The 16,573-nt window shown below is 38.1% G+C and overlaps 1 protein-coding gene across 2 annotated transcripts in view; it reads left to right on the top strand.

Moving 5' to 3' along the window:
* The first annotated feature begins 8,359 nt into the window (after window positions 1-8,359).
* The window catches only part of WASHC3 (WASH complex subunit 3), a 48,147-nt gene continuing 39,933 nt past the window's right edge, over window positions 8,360-16,573 (top strand). For both annotated transcript variants that reach the window (XM_081309506.1, XM_081309505.1), the window contains exons 1-2: window positions 8,360-8,516; window positions 9,061-9,159. In XM_081309506.1, the coding sequence (XP_081165632.1) occupies window positions 8,466-8,516; window positions 9,061-9,159 (150 nt within the window). In that variant the 5' untranslated portion in view covers window positions 8,360-8,465. The remainder of the gene's footprint in view (window positions 8,517-9,060; window positions 9,160-16,573) is intronic.

Below are 16,573 nucleotides of genomic sequence, written 5' to 3'. Positions count from 1 at the left end.
ACCTTTTGATGATAAAATCTATATAATAGATGTGCTGTACTAATGCTGGGTCATTGTTCCTTCATCAGAGGACAGTGTCCCAGCTGGTCCCCACTTTCTCTCTATTAGTGATTGTTTGTCTTTCTTAATCCCCCTTTGCCCCTTACTGGTTTCTTAGATTTGGCCATGCTGTCACAGCATACAGTAGGGGGACTTATTAGGGAAATTCAGCAAATAGAAAGAAAGAAATTGAAGAAAGTGAGGGTGTACAATCTTTTGAAGAATTCTGAAAGAAGGGAGTATAGTCAAGAGATTTATCTGATGAAAATAGGGGAAATAGTATGTTTGTATTTTGCTGGGAATTATTCAACAAAAAGGAAATGTTGATGCAGGGGGGAGTGGAAACAATCACTGAAGTAGTATCTAGAGCATAGGCAGAGGACCCGGGCTTAGCTAAGAGTAAGACAGTGTATGCATAGTAGTCGAAGGAAGACAAGGTGTAAAGACTCTGATGTGGGTAAGAAAAAGACCCGTAAGTGGAAGCATGTGCAAGATCTAACCTTAAGAGAACATGATTTAAAATGAAAGGGGGTCTGGATAGGGCCAGGCAACATGGGTTGTATACTACTGATAGCCATTACAGATAAAACAGAACATTAACTAGGCTTTGCCAGGAATGACGAAGGAAGGCAGAGCCAGGTTTATGGAGAGATTATAAGGAAGCACATGATCTTCACTGGATAAGAAGGGAAGTAAGGGCTTGAGGGAATCAAGGAACACTGAAAAAGTACACTTCTGAAGGCTCAAAGAACTGTCAAAAGAGTGAGTTAGAAAGATGGGAGGAAATGGCCATACCATGGATGCTTCAAATTTTAAATATGGAAGGATGAAATTATTAACAGTGACAAGTTCTAGGGATTGAAGATGAAAAGGACAGGGCCCCAGCTCCCCTGCAGCAGGATTCCCTGCCAATGGCTGCCTTCCCCTGATGGTCCGTTCACATTGAGTCCGGTTTGGAGATGGCAGAGGATCTTGGAGATGAGTGGTGGGAGAAGCAGCCAGCAGGAGCAACTGGGAGCCCAGCTGCCACACACCTCAGGAGGTACCTGAAGATAGGAAAGGGATTCCTCTAGCCAAAGCAACCAGCTCAAAGTGTATCAAATCTACACTGGCTCAAGGGGAGAATCTCCATCTCTACTAGCTCAGTGAAACCGAGTCCTCATCTACATGGGCTCACTGAACAGAAAAGGGAGGCATAGTGGTCTATCTAGCCCTTGGAGAAGACAGCCCCGGTCTCCTGCCCTTGCCCTGAAGCCTCCTTCTTTTCTTATTTTTTAAAATATGCTTATTTTTAAAAAACCTTTGGGACAGCAATTTTATTATACAATTTTTGAGAAACAGAAATTTATTAAGAGCCATCTCCACTATTCCGGAATAATGGGAGAAAGGACAGAGAAGAGTAGGACAGGGAGATGTGTCCCTGGGACAAGTCTCTGATGTCTCTTGAATGTGGAGGCAGAGGAGATTCCTGTTGGATCCAGATGCACTCCTGTCTGGGATCCATGTGGAAAAGCCTAACCCAGTTTGCTCACTCCTGTATCTGAGTCCAAACCTGACCAATGCCCAAGCCGTGACATCAGGATCCACAGAGCTGAGAGTCTTCTGGCTGTCCATTGGTTTTCTTTGTTTCTGAATCTAGGACAGTTCTATCCACCTTTCATTGGAGCCACTTTTTTTTCTGAATGCCAGCCTGAATTGAACACAGTTGTTGAATACAAGTGGTGATCCTCGTAGTCACCCCCTTCCAGCCCTTGCTATTGTCATGGGTTTGTCCTGTGGCGGTACCTCAGGAGGAACTGCTGTTGTGTCCAGTGACCCACCTACTGAGGAGACTCAAGAGGTTGGACACATGGGGCACAAGGTCATGCTGGGAGCCTTTGAGGGGCGTAAGGGTCCTCACATGCAGGAAGTGGAGATGAATGGCAGGCTTGCTTGCTCTTCCACTGCCCTTCTGCCCTGGCTGCTTGGCCTCCTTAGGCAGCTGCTGCTCACAGGGCAAGGAGAAGGTGGGAAGGGAAGGCTCACTTGACATTCCTCTTTAGGGGGACATTGGAAGGATTCTTGAGGCCTGGGCAAGGTCCAAGTCCCTGACACTTAGACTTCACCAGGAACATGCAACCCACCCCCAGATTCTCTGGTGCTGGAGTGTCAGGTGTGTAGCCCTCCTCTCATCATAGTTTTATTTTGCCATGGGCACTCCAGTATTATATGTCATGACTGTCACAATTGTGAGGTCCTGGTGTTTGGGGAGTGACTCACTAGAATGACTAGGAAATATTCTTCACCCTGGCCCAGCCATGGGTGCCCCATGATTTGTTCCACTGTGGGCCTCAGTATTTGATTGGTGAGGCTCCATGCTTTCTCAGAAACATGCAAGGGCATGTTGTACCTGGCATGTACTACTGACTCCTTCAACTGCTTATCATTAGTCCCCATAAAGGGCATCTCCTTGTCACCAAAAAATATAGAATGACACCCAGGGGCCCTTTTATTTTTCCCTCTGGATGACTTTAGGGGCAAGGTATTGGGAGTGTGCCCCAGAAATTGTTCAGCTTGTGCCCAACCATGAACCTGGTGTTCAGGCCAAAATCAATGTGTTTGATGCTGCCTCTGGCATCTACCAGGATATTCTCCACTTTCAGGTCTAGATGAATGACACTCTTTTCAAGGCAGTAGCTCACAGTACTATTTGCCTGAACAGTTTCTGGGTCTCCCCCTCCAACATGCCATCAGCCTCCGGGATGTGATGCCATAGCTCTGTCCCACCTGCGTGCTCCATGACAATGTAGAACACCAACCACCAAATACGCTAACTATCTGAGAGCCTCACAGGTCACCACCAAGAGCTTCCTGTACTTACAGACAAAAACCCAGTCACAGCCACCCTGTTATATAGCCAGTATTTGAAATTCCCTCACATTGTCTTCTCTTGAGGTCAAAGCAAGAAATGGCCCAGTCACACATGGGTATACCATTTGTAGCCTCCAGGACCTTTTTGTGTTTCATAAAAAGAATAAGAAAGGAGCTGGTATGATGATACAAGACTGTAATCCCAGGGGTTCAGGAGGCTGAGGCAGGATGATTGCAAATTCAAAGTCAGCCTCAGAAACTTAGGAAGGCCCAAATCAATTTAGTGAGACACTGTCAAAATAACACACGTAAATAAAAGGGCTAAAAATACTGGAGATGTGGCTCAGTGGTTGAGCACCCTTGGGTTCAATCCCCAGTAACAAAAAATAAAGAAAGAAAGAAATCAAGCCTTTTGCTTCAGTGGGTTATAGAGACTAATACTTACTTTTTCAGAAATTAAAATTTGTGGGATTAAAAAAAGCCTGCAGTTTTAGAGGCATTGATAGTGACTGATGTTGATGTACTCAGCAAAAACACCATTAAAAGGTGAAAGGAAAGATGAAAAGGACAGTATGGCTGAAGTAGGAAAGTGGAGAACAATAACACTGGAGGAGAGTTAAGAAATTAAGAGACTTAGGGGCTGGGGATGTGGCTCAAGCGGTAGCGCGCTCGCCTGGCATGCGTGCGGCCCGGGTTCGATCCTCAGCACCACATACTAACAAAGATGTTGTGTCCGCCGAAAACTAAAAAATAAATATTAAAAAATTCTCTCTCTCTCTCTCTCTCTCTCTCTCTCTCTCTCTCTCTCTCTCTCAAAGAAAAAAAAAGAGACCAGGGTACCAGAAAAATTATAGAAAATCAAAAAGCAACGCATAGCAGCAAAGCAGGGAGGATGGTTTCAAGGATATCATCTATATTTCACAGCATGAAATCAGAACTGTGGGCCACTTTTAAGGGAAAAGAAAGGATAATGGTCTGGAAGCAATGAGGAGCAATATGTACCTCCTATCCAAATAATGCAAGGATTAAGTGGATGAGAAAAGAACTGCAAACTGCACAGGAAGCTGTGTGAACAGTCATGTTGGGAGCTAGAAGAGAGTAATGATCAAAGAAGAGGTTAAGAAATGGGGATTTCACTAGAGACTAATTTCTTTTTGGCAGATTAGGAGACTGGAAGTTGGGGAAGGATAAGGTGATGGATGAAGAAAGCCATATAAGTTTGGGTCTGAAGAATGAGTGATGTCACCAGAGTCCAGAACTAACTATGATGGTCTTAAGAGAGGTAGTGAAGGAGGAAAAGGTAGGATTCTTGCCAAGAATAAGTATTGTCTTCATTCCTACCAAAATGATGGATAGGCCAGGGCAGGGGTATTCTTACCTGGAATGTTTAAATCTCTGAAAGCGCAAACCTCAGTGCCTTTGCATACACTGTGGAATGCACATCCCCATTCTTCTTTACCTTTCTAATTTTTGTGCTTTCAAACTCAGCTCGGGTATCAGTTCCTCTAGAAAAACTGTCCCCAGTTTCATTAATCTGTTAGGTGCTCCTCTTCAGGGTGTATTCAGCCATGCCTTTACACTATTAATTGCTTTTTATTTTTCTATCTCTCAATTTGTACTGTGAGCAATTTAATGTTTTTTTTTTTACTTGTTTGTCTATTTACCTTCATAAGGGTATATTTTTGTCTGTTATGTTCATTGCTATGTCCCTGATTTATAGAACAGTGTTTAGCACACAGTAGGGAATGCATGTTTAATGAATGGATGGATGGTAGTAGGATGGTTTTCCAATGCTAGGCACCAGCCTTGGACCACAGTAAGCCCTCAAAATTACACATTAAAATTATTAATGATTTTTCACTGAAAAGCAGAGTGACTGTTACTAATTGAAGAGACACAAGAAAAGAATAATCCTTGCTCCAAGAAATTTACAGTCTAATGGAAAAATTCCAGATCGTATGGACTTTATCAAGGGGAAAAAACTTAAGTACAGTTGCCTAGAACTGTCACAATGTTTATTTTATTTATAGTTGTGGCACTAGTACAGTTCAGGTCAGGCATGCCTCATTTTATTGTGTTTGCTTTATTGAGCTTTGCAGATATTTTGGGTTTTTTTTTTTTTAACAAATTGAAGATTTGTGGCAACCCTACACAGAGCAAGTCTCTCAGCACCCTTTTTCCAGCTTCATATGGTCACTTCTGTGTCTTTATGTCAACATGTTGATAATTAAATTATTAATTTACCTATTACGAAGATCTCTCATCACCACTTGACTGTTTTGGGGTGCCACTATTATAATTGTTTGGGGGTACCTCAAATCACTCTAATATAAGATGGCAAACTTAATCCATAATGTTGCTTGTGTTCTGACTGCTCCACCAACTGACCACCTCTGTCTCTCTCCCTCCTCAACTCTTCCTAGTCCCCAAGACCCAACAACATTGAAACTGAACCAATCAATGGCCCTACAATGACCTCTGGTGCTCAAGTGAAAGGAAGATTCTCATATCTCTTTAAATCAAAAGTTAGAAATGATTAAGCTCAGTGAGGAAGCATGTTGAAAATTAAGGACAAAAGCTAGACCTCTTGCACCAAACAGTCCAGTTCTGAACGCAAAGAAATGATTGTTGAAGGAAACTGAAAGATTTACTCCAGTGAACACAGGGATAATAAGAAAGAAAAAAAGTCTTACTGCTGAAATGGTCAAAGGTTTAATGTCTGGATAGAAGTTCAAACCCGCCATGACAGTCCCTTAAGCCAAAGCCTATTCCAGAGAACTAACTCTCTTCAATTCTAGGCTGAGCGAATTGAGGAAGCTGCATAAGCAAAGTCTGGAGCTAGCAGAGGTTGGTTGGTGGGGTTTTAGGAAAGAAGCCTTCTCCATAACATAAAAGTGCAAGCTGAAGCAAGCTAGCCAGAAGACCTACCTAAGGTCACTGATGAAGGTGGCCACCCTCACACCTTATTTTCTGTGTAGACAAGACAGCCTTATCTGGGAAGAAGATGCCATACGACTTCATAGCTAAAGAGGAGAAGTCACTGCCTTGCTTCAAAGCTTTAAAGGAAGGCTAGGGTTGTGGCTCGGTGGGGAGCGCTTGCCTAGCACTGGGTTTGATTCTGCGGGAAAAAAATTTTGGAGAGTTTGAAAGTTGATTCCAACCCACAGGGATGACTTTGAGAAGGTTCTATGGTGGAAATAACAAGAGAACTAAAATTAGAAATGTAGCCTCAAGACTGAATTGTTCAATCTTCTGATCAAATCAACAGATGAAGAGTTGTTTCTCATGGAAAACCAAAGAAAATGGTTTCTTGAGATTTTTTTTTAAGTATTATGAAAACAGTTGATACAGCAGCAGCACTGATTGAGAGGACTGGTGCCAATTTTGAAAGATGATCTACTGTGAGAAAAGTGCTATCAAACATGCTACTGAGAAATGTTTTGTGAAAATATGTGTCAACCTGCATTGTTGTTTTAAGAAATTGTCACAGTCACTCTAATCTTTAGCAGCTATTACCCTAATCAGTCAGTAGCCATCAACCTCAAGACAAGAACATCCACCAGCAAAAAGGATTAAGACTTGCTGAAAATTCAGATGTTCCTTAGCATATTTTAGCAATTAAGTATTTTAAAATTAAGATGTACATTTTTGGACATAATGCTATTGCACATTTAAACTATAGGACAGTAAAAATGTAACTTTTATATACACTAAAAATTGTTTGACATGCTTTATTGTGATATTTGCTTTACTGCAGCAATTTGAAAGGATACGCACAATGTGTCTGAAGTATGCCTGTACATAGAAAATGGAAGGTGACCAATAGGTGTTTGTTGAAAGACAACAATGAAATATTCAAGGAAGTCCAACTAGTCATAGACATGAAGAGAGGTGTATTTAAAACTATTCCTCAATCTATCCTTCCTCACTTCAACCTCTCATTTCTACACATACAATTTGACTCAACTTTTCTGTTTGCACCATTTGTTACACATCTCTGTCCCAGGCACTGCTAGCCTTTCAACAAGTCTGTATCATGTCACTCCTCTGCTCAAAAATTTTTAAATGACTCCCATCACCTATAAAAAGAATGTTCAACTTTTTGGGTTCAGATAACCACAGGGGTTGGGGTTGGTTAACATGTGGATTTCTAGGCCCATCCAACAGAGATCCTAATCCAGTTTATCTGAGGTCAGTCTCAGGAATGTGCATTTTAAGAAGCACTCACAAATAACTGATGCAGTTGGCCCATGGATCACATTTAGAGAAACATGAAGTTATTGTATAAAATCTGACAAAAAAGGCCTTTAATGAACTTTTTTTTTTAAATCTCTACTTCTCCTGCCTCATTTTCCTGCCATTCTCTATTTCTGAGCTCTTTTGTTTGGACACTATCAGCTTTCCCTTTCTCCATACCACACTCCATGCCTCTGTGCCTTTGTACAAAAATCCATCCCAAATTGTCTGCTTAACACGCCTTATCATTAAGAAGCTGCTTAAGTCTACCTTCTCTGGTTTCCTCAGCTCACCTGGAAGTGCTTCTTATCTATAGTACAATAGCACTTTGCATCCATGTGGATGCCTGTATCATCTTTACAGTTTTGTTTGCATGTCTGCCTAGATAGTGCAAATCAAAATTCTGCATGTATCCTCTACACTATACATTTCTGGAAGGCGGAGATTATCCTCAATCTTTTCAGTACTCAGCATCTCGATTGCTATATAGAAGGGTTTCCAACTTTTGGTCAGTTGACTTATCCTGGATCATAAAGCTGGTAAACTACACATTTAAAATCTGAACCAAGATCTCCAAATTCCAGGTGTAAAGATCTCTCCAGGTCACTGTTCTGCCTTTTTGGATAGCAGCCACTTCCATAGCTTTGTGCCTCAACGTTAGCATAACTTTGTTATTTCATATTTTAAAGAGGATATATAGGTCTTATATCCTCCTTCAGAGCATAAACGTTTCCAGAGCAGCAAGCTCGCTCTGACCAATTTTTGCATTTCCCACAATGTTAAGCAGTATGTTAAGTAGTAACTGACCTTCAGTTAAAAAAAAAAAAAAAAGAAAAAAAAAAGGAGGGATGTGAAAGCTGGGAGAGGTATGTCAGTCATCTCCTTAATCAGCGGTGGAGGGACCCTCCCCCCTTCAAGGTGAACTGTAAGGCTTGAACATGTTAAAATGTTAAATGAATGACAGAGTTAATTATATGACAAGACTAGGCAGGGAAAACCTCAAGTGGATGCAACTCCCGACCTCTTTTTTCTTTTACTTAGCCTCCACCTCCGTTTTTTAAGATCTTACTACTACAATTGCAGCCGCGCTCCTGATCCTCCACAGCGCTCCTCGAGGCTGACGTCATAATGCGAACCACAAACTACAAACCCCAGAATGCCGAGCGAAGGGGCGGGCTCTCCTGGAGCCGCAGAGTGATTGGTGGGAGAGGCTTTTCCTTCCGACAGAAAGGCCCGGGAGGCGGGGACTCGGCGAGGCTCCGAGCGTAGTTACCGGGTTGGGCGGGGTACATCTGGGAGGGGTTTGTGGGTGATCTCTGGGTCCCCCGGCCGCTGCGGAGATGGATGAAGATGGGCTTCCACTCATGGGGTCAGGCATAGACCTGACCAAGGTTTGTAAAAGACGCAGTTGAACTTCCGGCCATCGGCGGGGGAGGTTGGGGAAGGAACGCCCGGGTACCAGGGAGAGGCCACCTCTACAGGCCCCACCCTGACCCTGTCTTCTGCTGACCTAAGAAGAGAATCTCAAAGCTCAGCCTGAAAGGGGGTCCTTCCTGAACCAATTAAGAGGATAACGCACCTCTCCCGCCTTCTCATCCCGTGTCAAGTGTCTCTCTGCCCAAGGTTGATCCCCTGGAGACACAGACCTGTTGTGACCTCTGATTCTTATGTTTTTTGTTCCAGCGGGCCCTCCCGTTGGTGTGTGTGTCTGTTCCTACAAACATTCGAATCTAGAGGCCCTTCTAAAACTTTTCTACAGAGCCTCTGTCGTTTTCTGACATTCCACCCATGGCTTTGGAAAAAAAGTTAACGATTATTCTCACTCTTCCAAGAAATCCATATCACACAGCAAAATGCCCCGTTATGGTGCCCAAATACCCCAAACATTGCAAGGTGTACATTTGTGTGAGTCATGTTTGTTTTTACAAAACACAGGTGCCAGCTATTCAACAGAAAAGAACGGTGGCATTTCTAAATCAGTTTGTGGTGCATACTGTACAATTCCTCAACCGTTTTTCTACAGTTTGTGAGGAGGTAGGTATTGTGATACTGATTTCTCAAATAGCCTAGAAATCACCTTAGAATTTTTAGGTTGAAAAATGGAGTAAAACAAGAATCATAGTCTTTATGTATTCACATGGCTCATGTCAATCCATGGTGGTGTTTATACCTCTTAGCTTCTCTATGACTCTTTACCATCCAATTCTGCTCCCTACCTCTGCTGAATGAGAGTATTCTAGAGGCCTTTGTGAGTTAACTCAAGTTTCTTGTGATTAAAGAGAATAAAAGAAAATCCAAAATTTCACAGTTAAAACATTTTTTAATTTTGAATTTTGTTTTTCATTCTCCTCCCCAAATTGACATTTTAAAATACTAATTTAAAATATTCATAGTTTGTATTAAAATTATCTTACGTTTGTTGACATAAAAGGTGGCTAGGGTGAGATAGCCTAGAAACACAATGTTGACATCAAATATCATTATGGAAATAAAAATACCTTCTGCAAATAACTTCTGAAGTAGTGTTAAATACCAAGTTAAGGAAGTACTAGATCCAGGGACTCTCCCTGTCTTATAAAATAGTCAAAAAAAGAGAATGGGGAGGAAAATGAAAAACATAGTTGAAATTGAATTTAAGAAAAAGAATCATGGGATTTTTAGGTAATTCACAGGTGAGCCATTGGAACATTCTGTCTTATATAAGGTAAAGCCTTAGCAATTAGTTTTTGTTAGGTGTGAAATTGCATGGAGACAGCAAGACCATTTTTACTTGCATAGAATTCCAGCTGTTATTTTTGTCGATTATCAAAATTTCCTCTGCATTTTCACCAAGACAAAAATGAGATAGGATAATTGATAGCCTGCAGCCATATGTTTTTAAGAGTTGCATAATTTCTTGACCTTACCTGTTTTTAGGAGTTGCATAGTTTCCGCTCTAGTTCCTAGGTCTTTGATCCATTTTGAGTTGACTTTTGTGCAAGGAAAGAGGTAAAAGTCTAGTCTCATTCTTCTGCATATGGTTAACCAGTTTTCCCAATACCATTTTTTTAAATGGCTGTCTTTTCTCCAGTGTATGTTTTTGACACTTTTGTCAAGGATCAGGTGACTTGTAGATGTGTGGGTTTCTATGTCTTCTCTTCTGTTCCATTGATCTGTTTTCATGCCAGTACCATGCTTTGTTGCTATAGCTCTGGAGTATAATTTGAAGTTAGGTATTACAATGCTTTTAGCATTGCTTTTTTGGCTTAGAATTGCTTTGGCCATTCTGGGTCTTCTATTCTTCCAAATGCATTTTAGGACTGTTTTGTCTATTCACTCTTTAACCTCTTATTGTTCCTCCCTCAACTTCCCCACACTATTTTAGCTGTGTCACTATTTTTTAGTATTTCCTTGAACTCAAGAAAAAAGTTTGTTGAACAAACAAGTGTAAGGGTAGTCTGTGGCCTTTTATCCTTTATTTTAATTGACAATATAAATTGAATATTTCTATGATGTATAACATGATGTTTTCATATTTTTAATGTGTTGTGGAATGGCTACATCAAGCTATTTAATAAATGAACTTCTTCCCATACTACTAAATTTTTTGTGATAAGAACACTTATAAGCTATTCTCTTAGCAATTTTCAAGGATACAATGTAATGTTATTACTTGCAGTCATCACCTATAGTAGATCTGTTGAACTTATTACTTCTGTCTAACTAGAATTTTGTATGCTTTGATCAACTTCTTTCCAGTCTTCCTACCTCAGTTCCCTCAGCCTTGGGTTATCACCATTTTAATGTCTGAGTTCAACTTTTATTTAGTCTTCCACATAGAAATGAGATCATGTGATATATTTGCCTTTTTGTGCCTGACTTATTATTTTTTAACATAATATACTCTAGTTTCATCTATCTTATAATAAATGACAGTATTTCCTTTTTAAAGTCTGAATAGCATTCCATTATATATAAATATTACATTTTCTTTATTCATCTGTTAATGCATACTTAGGTTGATTCTGTAACTTGGCTATTGTGAATAATGCTGCAATGAACATTGTAAGTGCAGATATCTCTTCTATATACTCATTTTACATCTTTGAATATACACCCAGTAGTGGAATGGCTGGGTCATATGAAGCACTGTTTTTAAGAAATTCATATTGTTTTCCAAAAAATTTACTTATATTCCTACCAACAGTGTGCAAGAATTCCTTTTTCCGGTATTCTTTGGGTACTGGCCAAGACTCTGGAACTATGGAGGCTTGCATAGTGCCACGTTTACTGAGGTTGACCCTGTGTGTAGTCAAAAAATAAAAAGAAATGTAAGCAAAATCTAATGCTTACTTTTCTCTCCTCCTTCTAATTGGAGAATATTCCTCTCCATGCTGTACTTCTAGAGCTGGGCAGAAGGTAAAGATGGTGATTCGAAAACTGTTCTTCCTACCTTCTGTGTGTCTTTTTACACTCAGGTACTATACTCTTATCTGACTTCCCTATCTTGTAAAGGTATGTTCATATGGGAATAGTTTATCAAATCGATGTTTCTGCAGGTGGATGAGTGCTTCAAAGTCCCATTCCACTATCTTGTTAGTCTCTAACCTTCTTCTTCTTTATGTATGATAATCTGAGGTTGATTATAACTCATTCTTTACAATTCACATTTTAGCAGCTTGAATATTTATGTCAATTGTAGATGGTGAGATAATAATATTTATCACATGCTTACTCTGTGCTAGGAATTTTAGTAAGTGCTTTACCTGTGTTGTATGGCCCTTTGAGAGCAATTTAGTCATACCTCTTTTACAGATATGGAAACTAAGATGTAAAGAGTTTTAAATCGTTTGCTTAAGTCATTTATCATTCAGCAAATATTCAAGTACCTTACATTTGTACCTGCACCAGGGGCTCTAATTTGCCATAGATAGAAAATAATTTGCCACAGATAGAAAATAGCAGAACTGGATTTCCAACATATCTTCTAACTGGAAAAGTCAGAAATGCCTCATTCTTGTCTTGGGTTGCACTTTCTGATCTGAATAACAATCATGTTTGCATCATTTTTATTTCATAATCATAATTTCATAATTTTTATAGCTATTTCAAAATCTATTTTTCAGATTCATGTTTTTGCTATGCCATGTCCATTTGGTTTGATGTCTTTTTTGATGTGATAAATTCTAAATTCAAATGTAAAGTGCCATTCTTTGAAGTTAAAGTCAGTGTGATGTTTTGAAATAATTTTTAATTTATTCATAGCACCCATTAGGCATGTAGTATGTTTTTGTTAAAATTTTAAGACTCCAAATGACTTTTTCCCTCAAAAACAACAATAAAAATGAACTTCAGTTGATATGTCTTAAACTGGAAGTGAATTGGATGAAAAAAGAATTTTTTTTTCTCCCACATGATCTGATTTGAATTAAACCCAAACTGTAACAACTTCAATGATAGCTAAACTCAAACTGGAATTAAATTTGAAACAAATTTCTAGGACTCTTTTTTCATCATTTATACTGGTTTTAGAGTTCTCTAATAAAGATAAGAATACAAAACTATAACTGTGAAGAACACAACTTTTTGAAAACTTTTTGCATACTAGGATATTCTGTAACTCTTCTGTATGATGAGATTAGAGGACAAGGAAAGGAAAGTATTTGAATTAGATCCAAATTTCAAAGTTCCTTAGGGTCATCTCTTCTTCCTTCACAAATCCTCACTAAGCTTTTCTGTTCTTGACCTGGTCAGTGAAATCCTAATGGTGGGCCATTGGTACAAATTCCATCCTATTGCAGGTAAACCTGAGACAATCTTACAGTGAGTTTTAAAGTCAAAGATACTTCATAAACAGGAGATTCAGAACTGCTATTTTGACTCAGACTTATTATGCTTAGAATACTGGATTTTAAATCATTTTTTAATATTTAAAAAATTTATTTTTTCTAAAATCTTTAAATACAGGAAAAAGTGCTGAGTATTCTCACATTTTCTTAAAAAAATTTACAGTGCTTATCTTACGTCCAATTTTTAACCTCCTTAGACTTAACTTTCAACCAGATAATGTTTTGTATAGAATCTCATTTGCTGCTACCTATGTTATAACTGCCTGATTTAAGTTTCAGATGGAGCTTAATAAAAGCCATTTATTGTTTCCCTTTCTGGCTTCTAGGTTGTTATATACAACCCTATGGGATATATCAAAAGATTTATTGTTTTAAAATACTGTTTCTCTTTTAGAGAATTGGATATAAAAGCTGGATATTTCATAATCAAAAAAAAAAAGTCAATGTTTTAGGGCTAGGGCTGAGGCTCAGTAGTAGATCACTTGCCTAGCATGCGGGAGGCACGGGGTTCGATCCTCAACACTACATAAAAATAAATAAAATAAAGGTATTCTGCCCATCTACAATTACAAAAAATAAAAATAAAAAAGTCAGTGTTTCATTTTTGTTTCCATTTTCATCTAGTTGCTCCATACTTCTTCCTCATGTCTTCTTTTTTCCCTTTAATAAATGTGCTACCTTAGAAATATGCAAGTAATAAATCAAGACATTTTCAGCATTTCTGACAAATTTCAGGTGCCTTGTAAATTCCTGTTATCCCAAACCAAGGCATTTCAAGTTTGTTTCAAATCCTCATAAAAATAAGATAATGGTTAAATAGATGGGAAAGACTGTTACTTTTTCATTTTTCTTGCTAAAACTTTCAGAAGTGGAGATACGTATTGTCCCTGATCATGTTACTTACATTTTATGCATAGTCATCCTTACTTCAGGGTAGTGGTTCTCAATCAGGGACCATTTGGGATTGTCTGGAGTATTTTTGATTATCATAACGGAAAAGTGCTAGTGGCATTTAGTGAATAAGAGACCAGAGATTCTACTACACATCCTATAGTGCATGGGAGGGATCCTCCACAACAAAAAAATATCCATCCCAATATGTCAATAGAACCAAAGTTTGAGAAACCTGCTTTAAAGTAGTCTGTGGCTTTAGAAGGGAAATGCAGAAGGCACAAACATTAATGAAACAGCTACCCATTAATGAAGCCAGTTATATTTTCACAAGTGACAGCAACTCTAAAAGGTACATATTTATGTATATTATAGCAGTGATCACACTGGAATTGACTCGAAATCATGTGCTAAATTCTCTTTGGAAAGCAGAGATTTTTAATTGTGCCATGGACTCTTTGACAATCTATTGAAGCCAAATCAATGTTTTTAAATAGATAAAATGTGAAGGATTACAAAAGAAACCAATTATATATGTTGAAAACACAATATAGTAGTAGGCTCTTTATCAAAGCATTAAATTATATAATCACCATGTCTGATAATCTTAATTTCAAAATATAAATTTGCAAATATTGTAATAAAAATTTGTGATTTCTCTGATGACAGAGTTGTAGGTCCTACTACTATGACTTTTTTCAAACTAAAAGGAAAATGACAAATTTAAGTTAAAGGTAGATTAAAAACAGAAATAGAACTCTTTTTCTCATCCAGATTCAAAACAACTTTGTTTAATGACTCTCAAAGTCATATCAACAAAAGAATTTTTTTTTCCATTGGGTAGATTTTTGTCGTGATAGTTTGTGTTTTTATCTTATATTAAAGGTTTTACATATGTTCTCTAGAGCTGTTTTTCGAGAGTCCCAAATGTTAAATGTGTTATCTAAAAATATATAATGTTTCCTAACGTTGCCTGTCTTTTTTGACAATCATTCCTAACATATTCAGCAACTCTCAAATGAATTTGTAAATTATTAACTAGACTAAAACTAGTTTCTGATGTTTTATTTCTAGATTATATCTCTGTTGATATCAAGATGCTCATCTTAAAAATAAGTGTTTGGTAGAACAGGCACTTTGTAGTAGGTACGAGAAAGGATGTGATACTGGAACAAAGTACAAAATACAAGTTAAATAAGATTGAACTTTATATTGCTCTCATATATCATTCTGGCTATTCTAACTTATTAAAGCAACTGTTCATAAGATCATCCAAGAGCAGTTTCTTCATGGGTGTCATTCCACCATCCACCAAGGCATTTCTCCCCCTTACCACCATCTAGGGTATCTAGGGTGGAACATTGACAAATCTACATCTCACCTTGCTAAAGGCAAAATATTTAAATTACAGAGGACAGAGTCTAATATCTGGCAAATGCCTATAATCCCAGCTATTTTGTAATCCCAGCTATGTGGCAAGCTCAGGCAGAAGGATCACATGAACCCAGGAATTTGAGGTCATCTGGGAAATATACTGAGACCCTGTCTGAAAACAACAATACAAGTGTCCTGTGAAAAAGCCATTAACTACTCTGTATGCTGCTTTCAGTATTTTATGTCTGCTAATTGTAGATGAAATGATCATTTCTCAGGATGTTCAAGTTCTGCTTATTAGTTCGAAGCTTGATACTATCACAGGAAGTATCTGTGCTAACTATCTGCTAACTAGTAAACAGGCCATCTGCTCTTAGATTGTGGATTGAATATGATAATGTTATGATTGGAGATTTTATTTTTTCTTTTGTAGTATTGGGGATCAAAACCAGGGCCATGCACTCTACCACTGAGTCTTACTTCCAACCCTGAATTGGGAGTTTTAAATAAATGTGTTTATGGATCATATTCTATGATCTTTTATTTGTGTACATATATATGTCCCTGTAGATAATTTAACTGTACAGAGTAATTAGAGCATGTTAATCTCTTTGTTCTGGTTTATCTTGAATTTTGATGGTAGATTGCTTCTTTTTTTCCTTTTAAGTGCTTTCTAATTTTTTCTCGTTAAATTCTTTCAATAACAAATAATTTTTTAAAATATTTTTTTTAGTTGTAGTTGGACACAGTGCCTTTATTTATTGTTATGTGGTGCTGAGGATCGAACCCAGTGCCTCGAACGTGCTAGGCGAGCGCTCTACCCCTGAGCCGCAACCCCAGCCCCACAAATAATTTATCTTCCAGTTTCATCCCCTTTTATTTTTCAAACTTGAGAAGCCTGAATTTTGGACAAATTGTATATACTTATGCGTTTCAGTAATTTATGAAGGCAGATCTTGTTCCAGGTTCTTTGGTGAATTTTTATCCTTTCTCTTATTTTATATGAAGAATTCCTTCATTCATCAATATGTAATTATTAAGCTCCTAGTTGAGTTTCAGGTGTTTTGGGAACTTGGAGTACAGCAGTGAACAAGACACTATCCTAGGCTGAGTTTATATTTTGGTTTCAGTGATTGTTTATTGCTTGGTAATTAGTTTTATAAAGCTGAAAAGAATATGATTTTACGAAATAATTATGAGGCATTCTAATAAAAATAAGAATACTTGTTTTCATTCCCACTCATGTAAATAAGATAGTAGTATATTGAAAAATGACAAATATGTAAGCCATGGTTTCTATTATTTTATATCTCTTTTGTTTTTCTTATATATAGTTTTAATTAAAAATTATTTTC

The sequence above is a fragment of the Spermophilus citellus genome (assembly GCF_964194105.1).
Source record: "Spermophilus citellus genome assembly, chromosome: 10".
In the NCBI taxonomy this organism is placed as follows: domain Eukaryota; kingdom Metazoa; phylum Chordata; class Mammalia; order Rodentia; family Sciuridae; genus Spermophilus; species Spermophilus citellus.
Note: the sequence above shows the minus strand (reverse complement) of the source record. Positions and strands in the feature narration are given on the sequence as shown.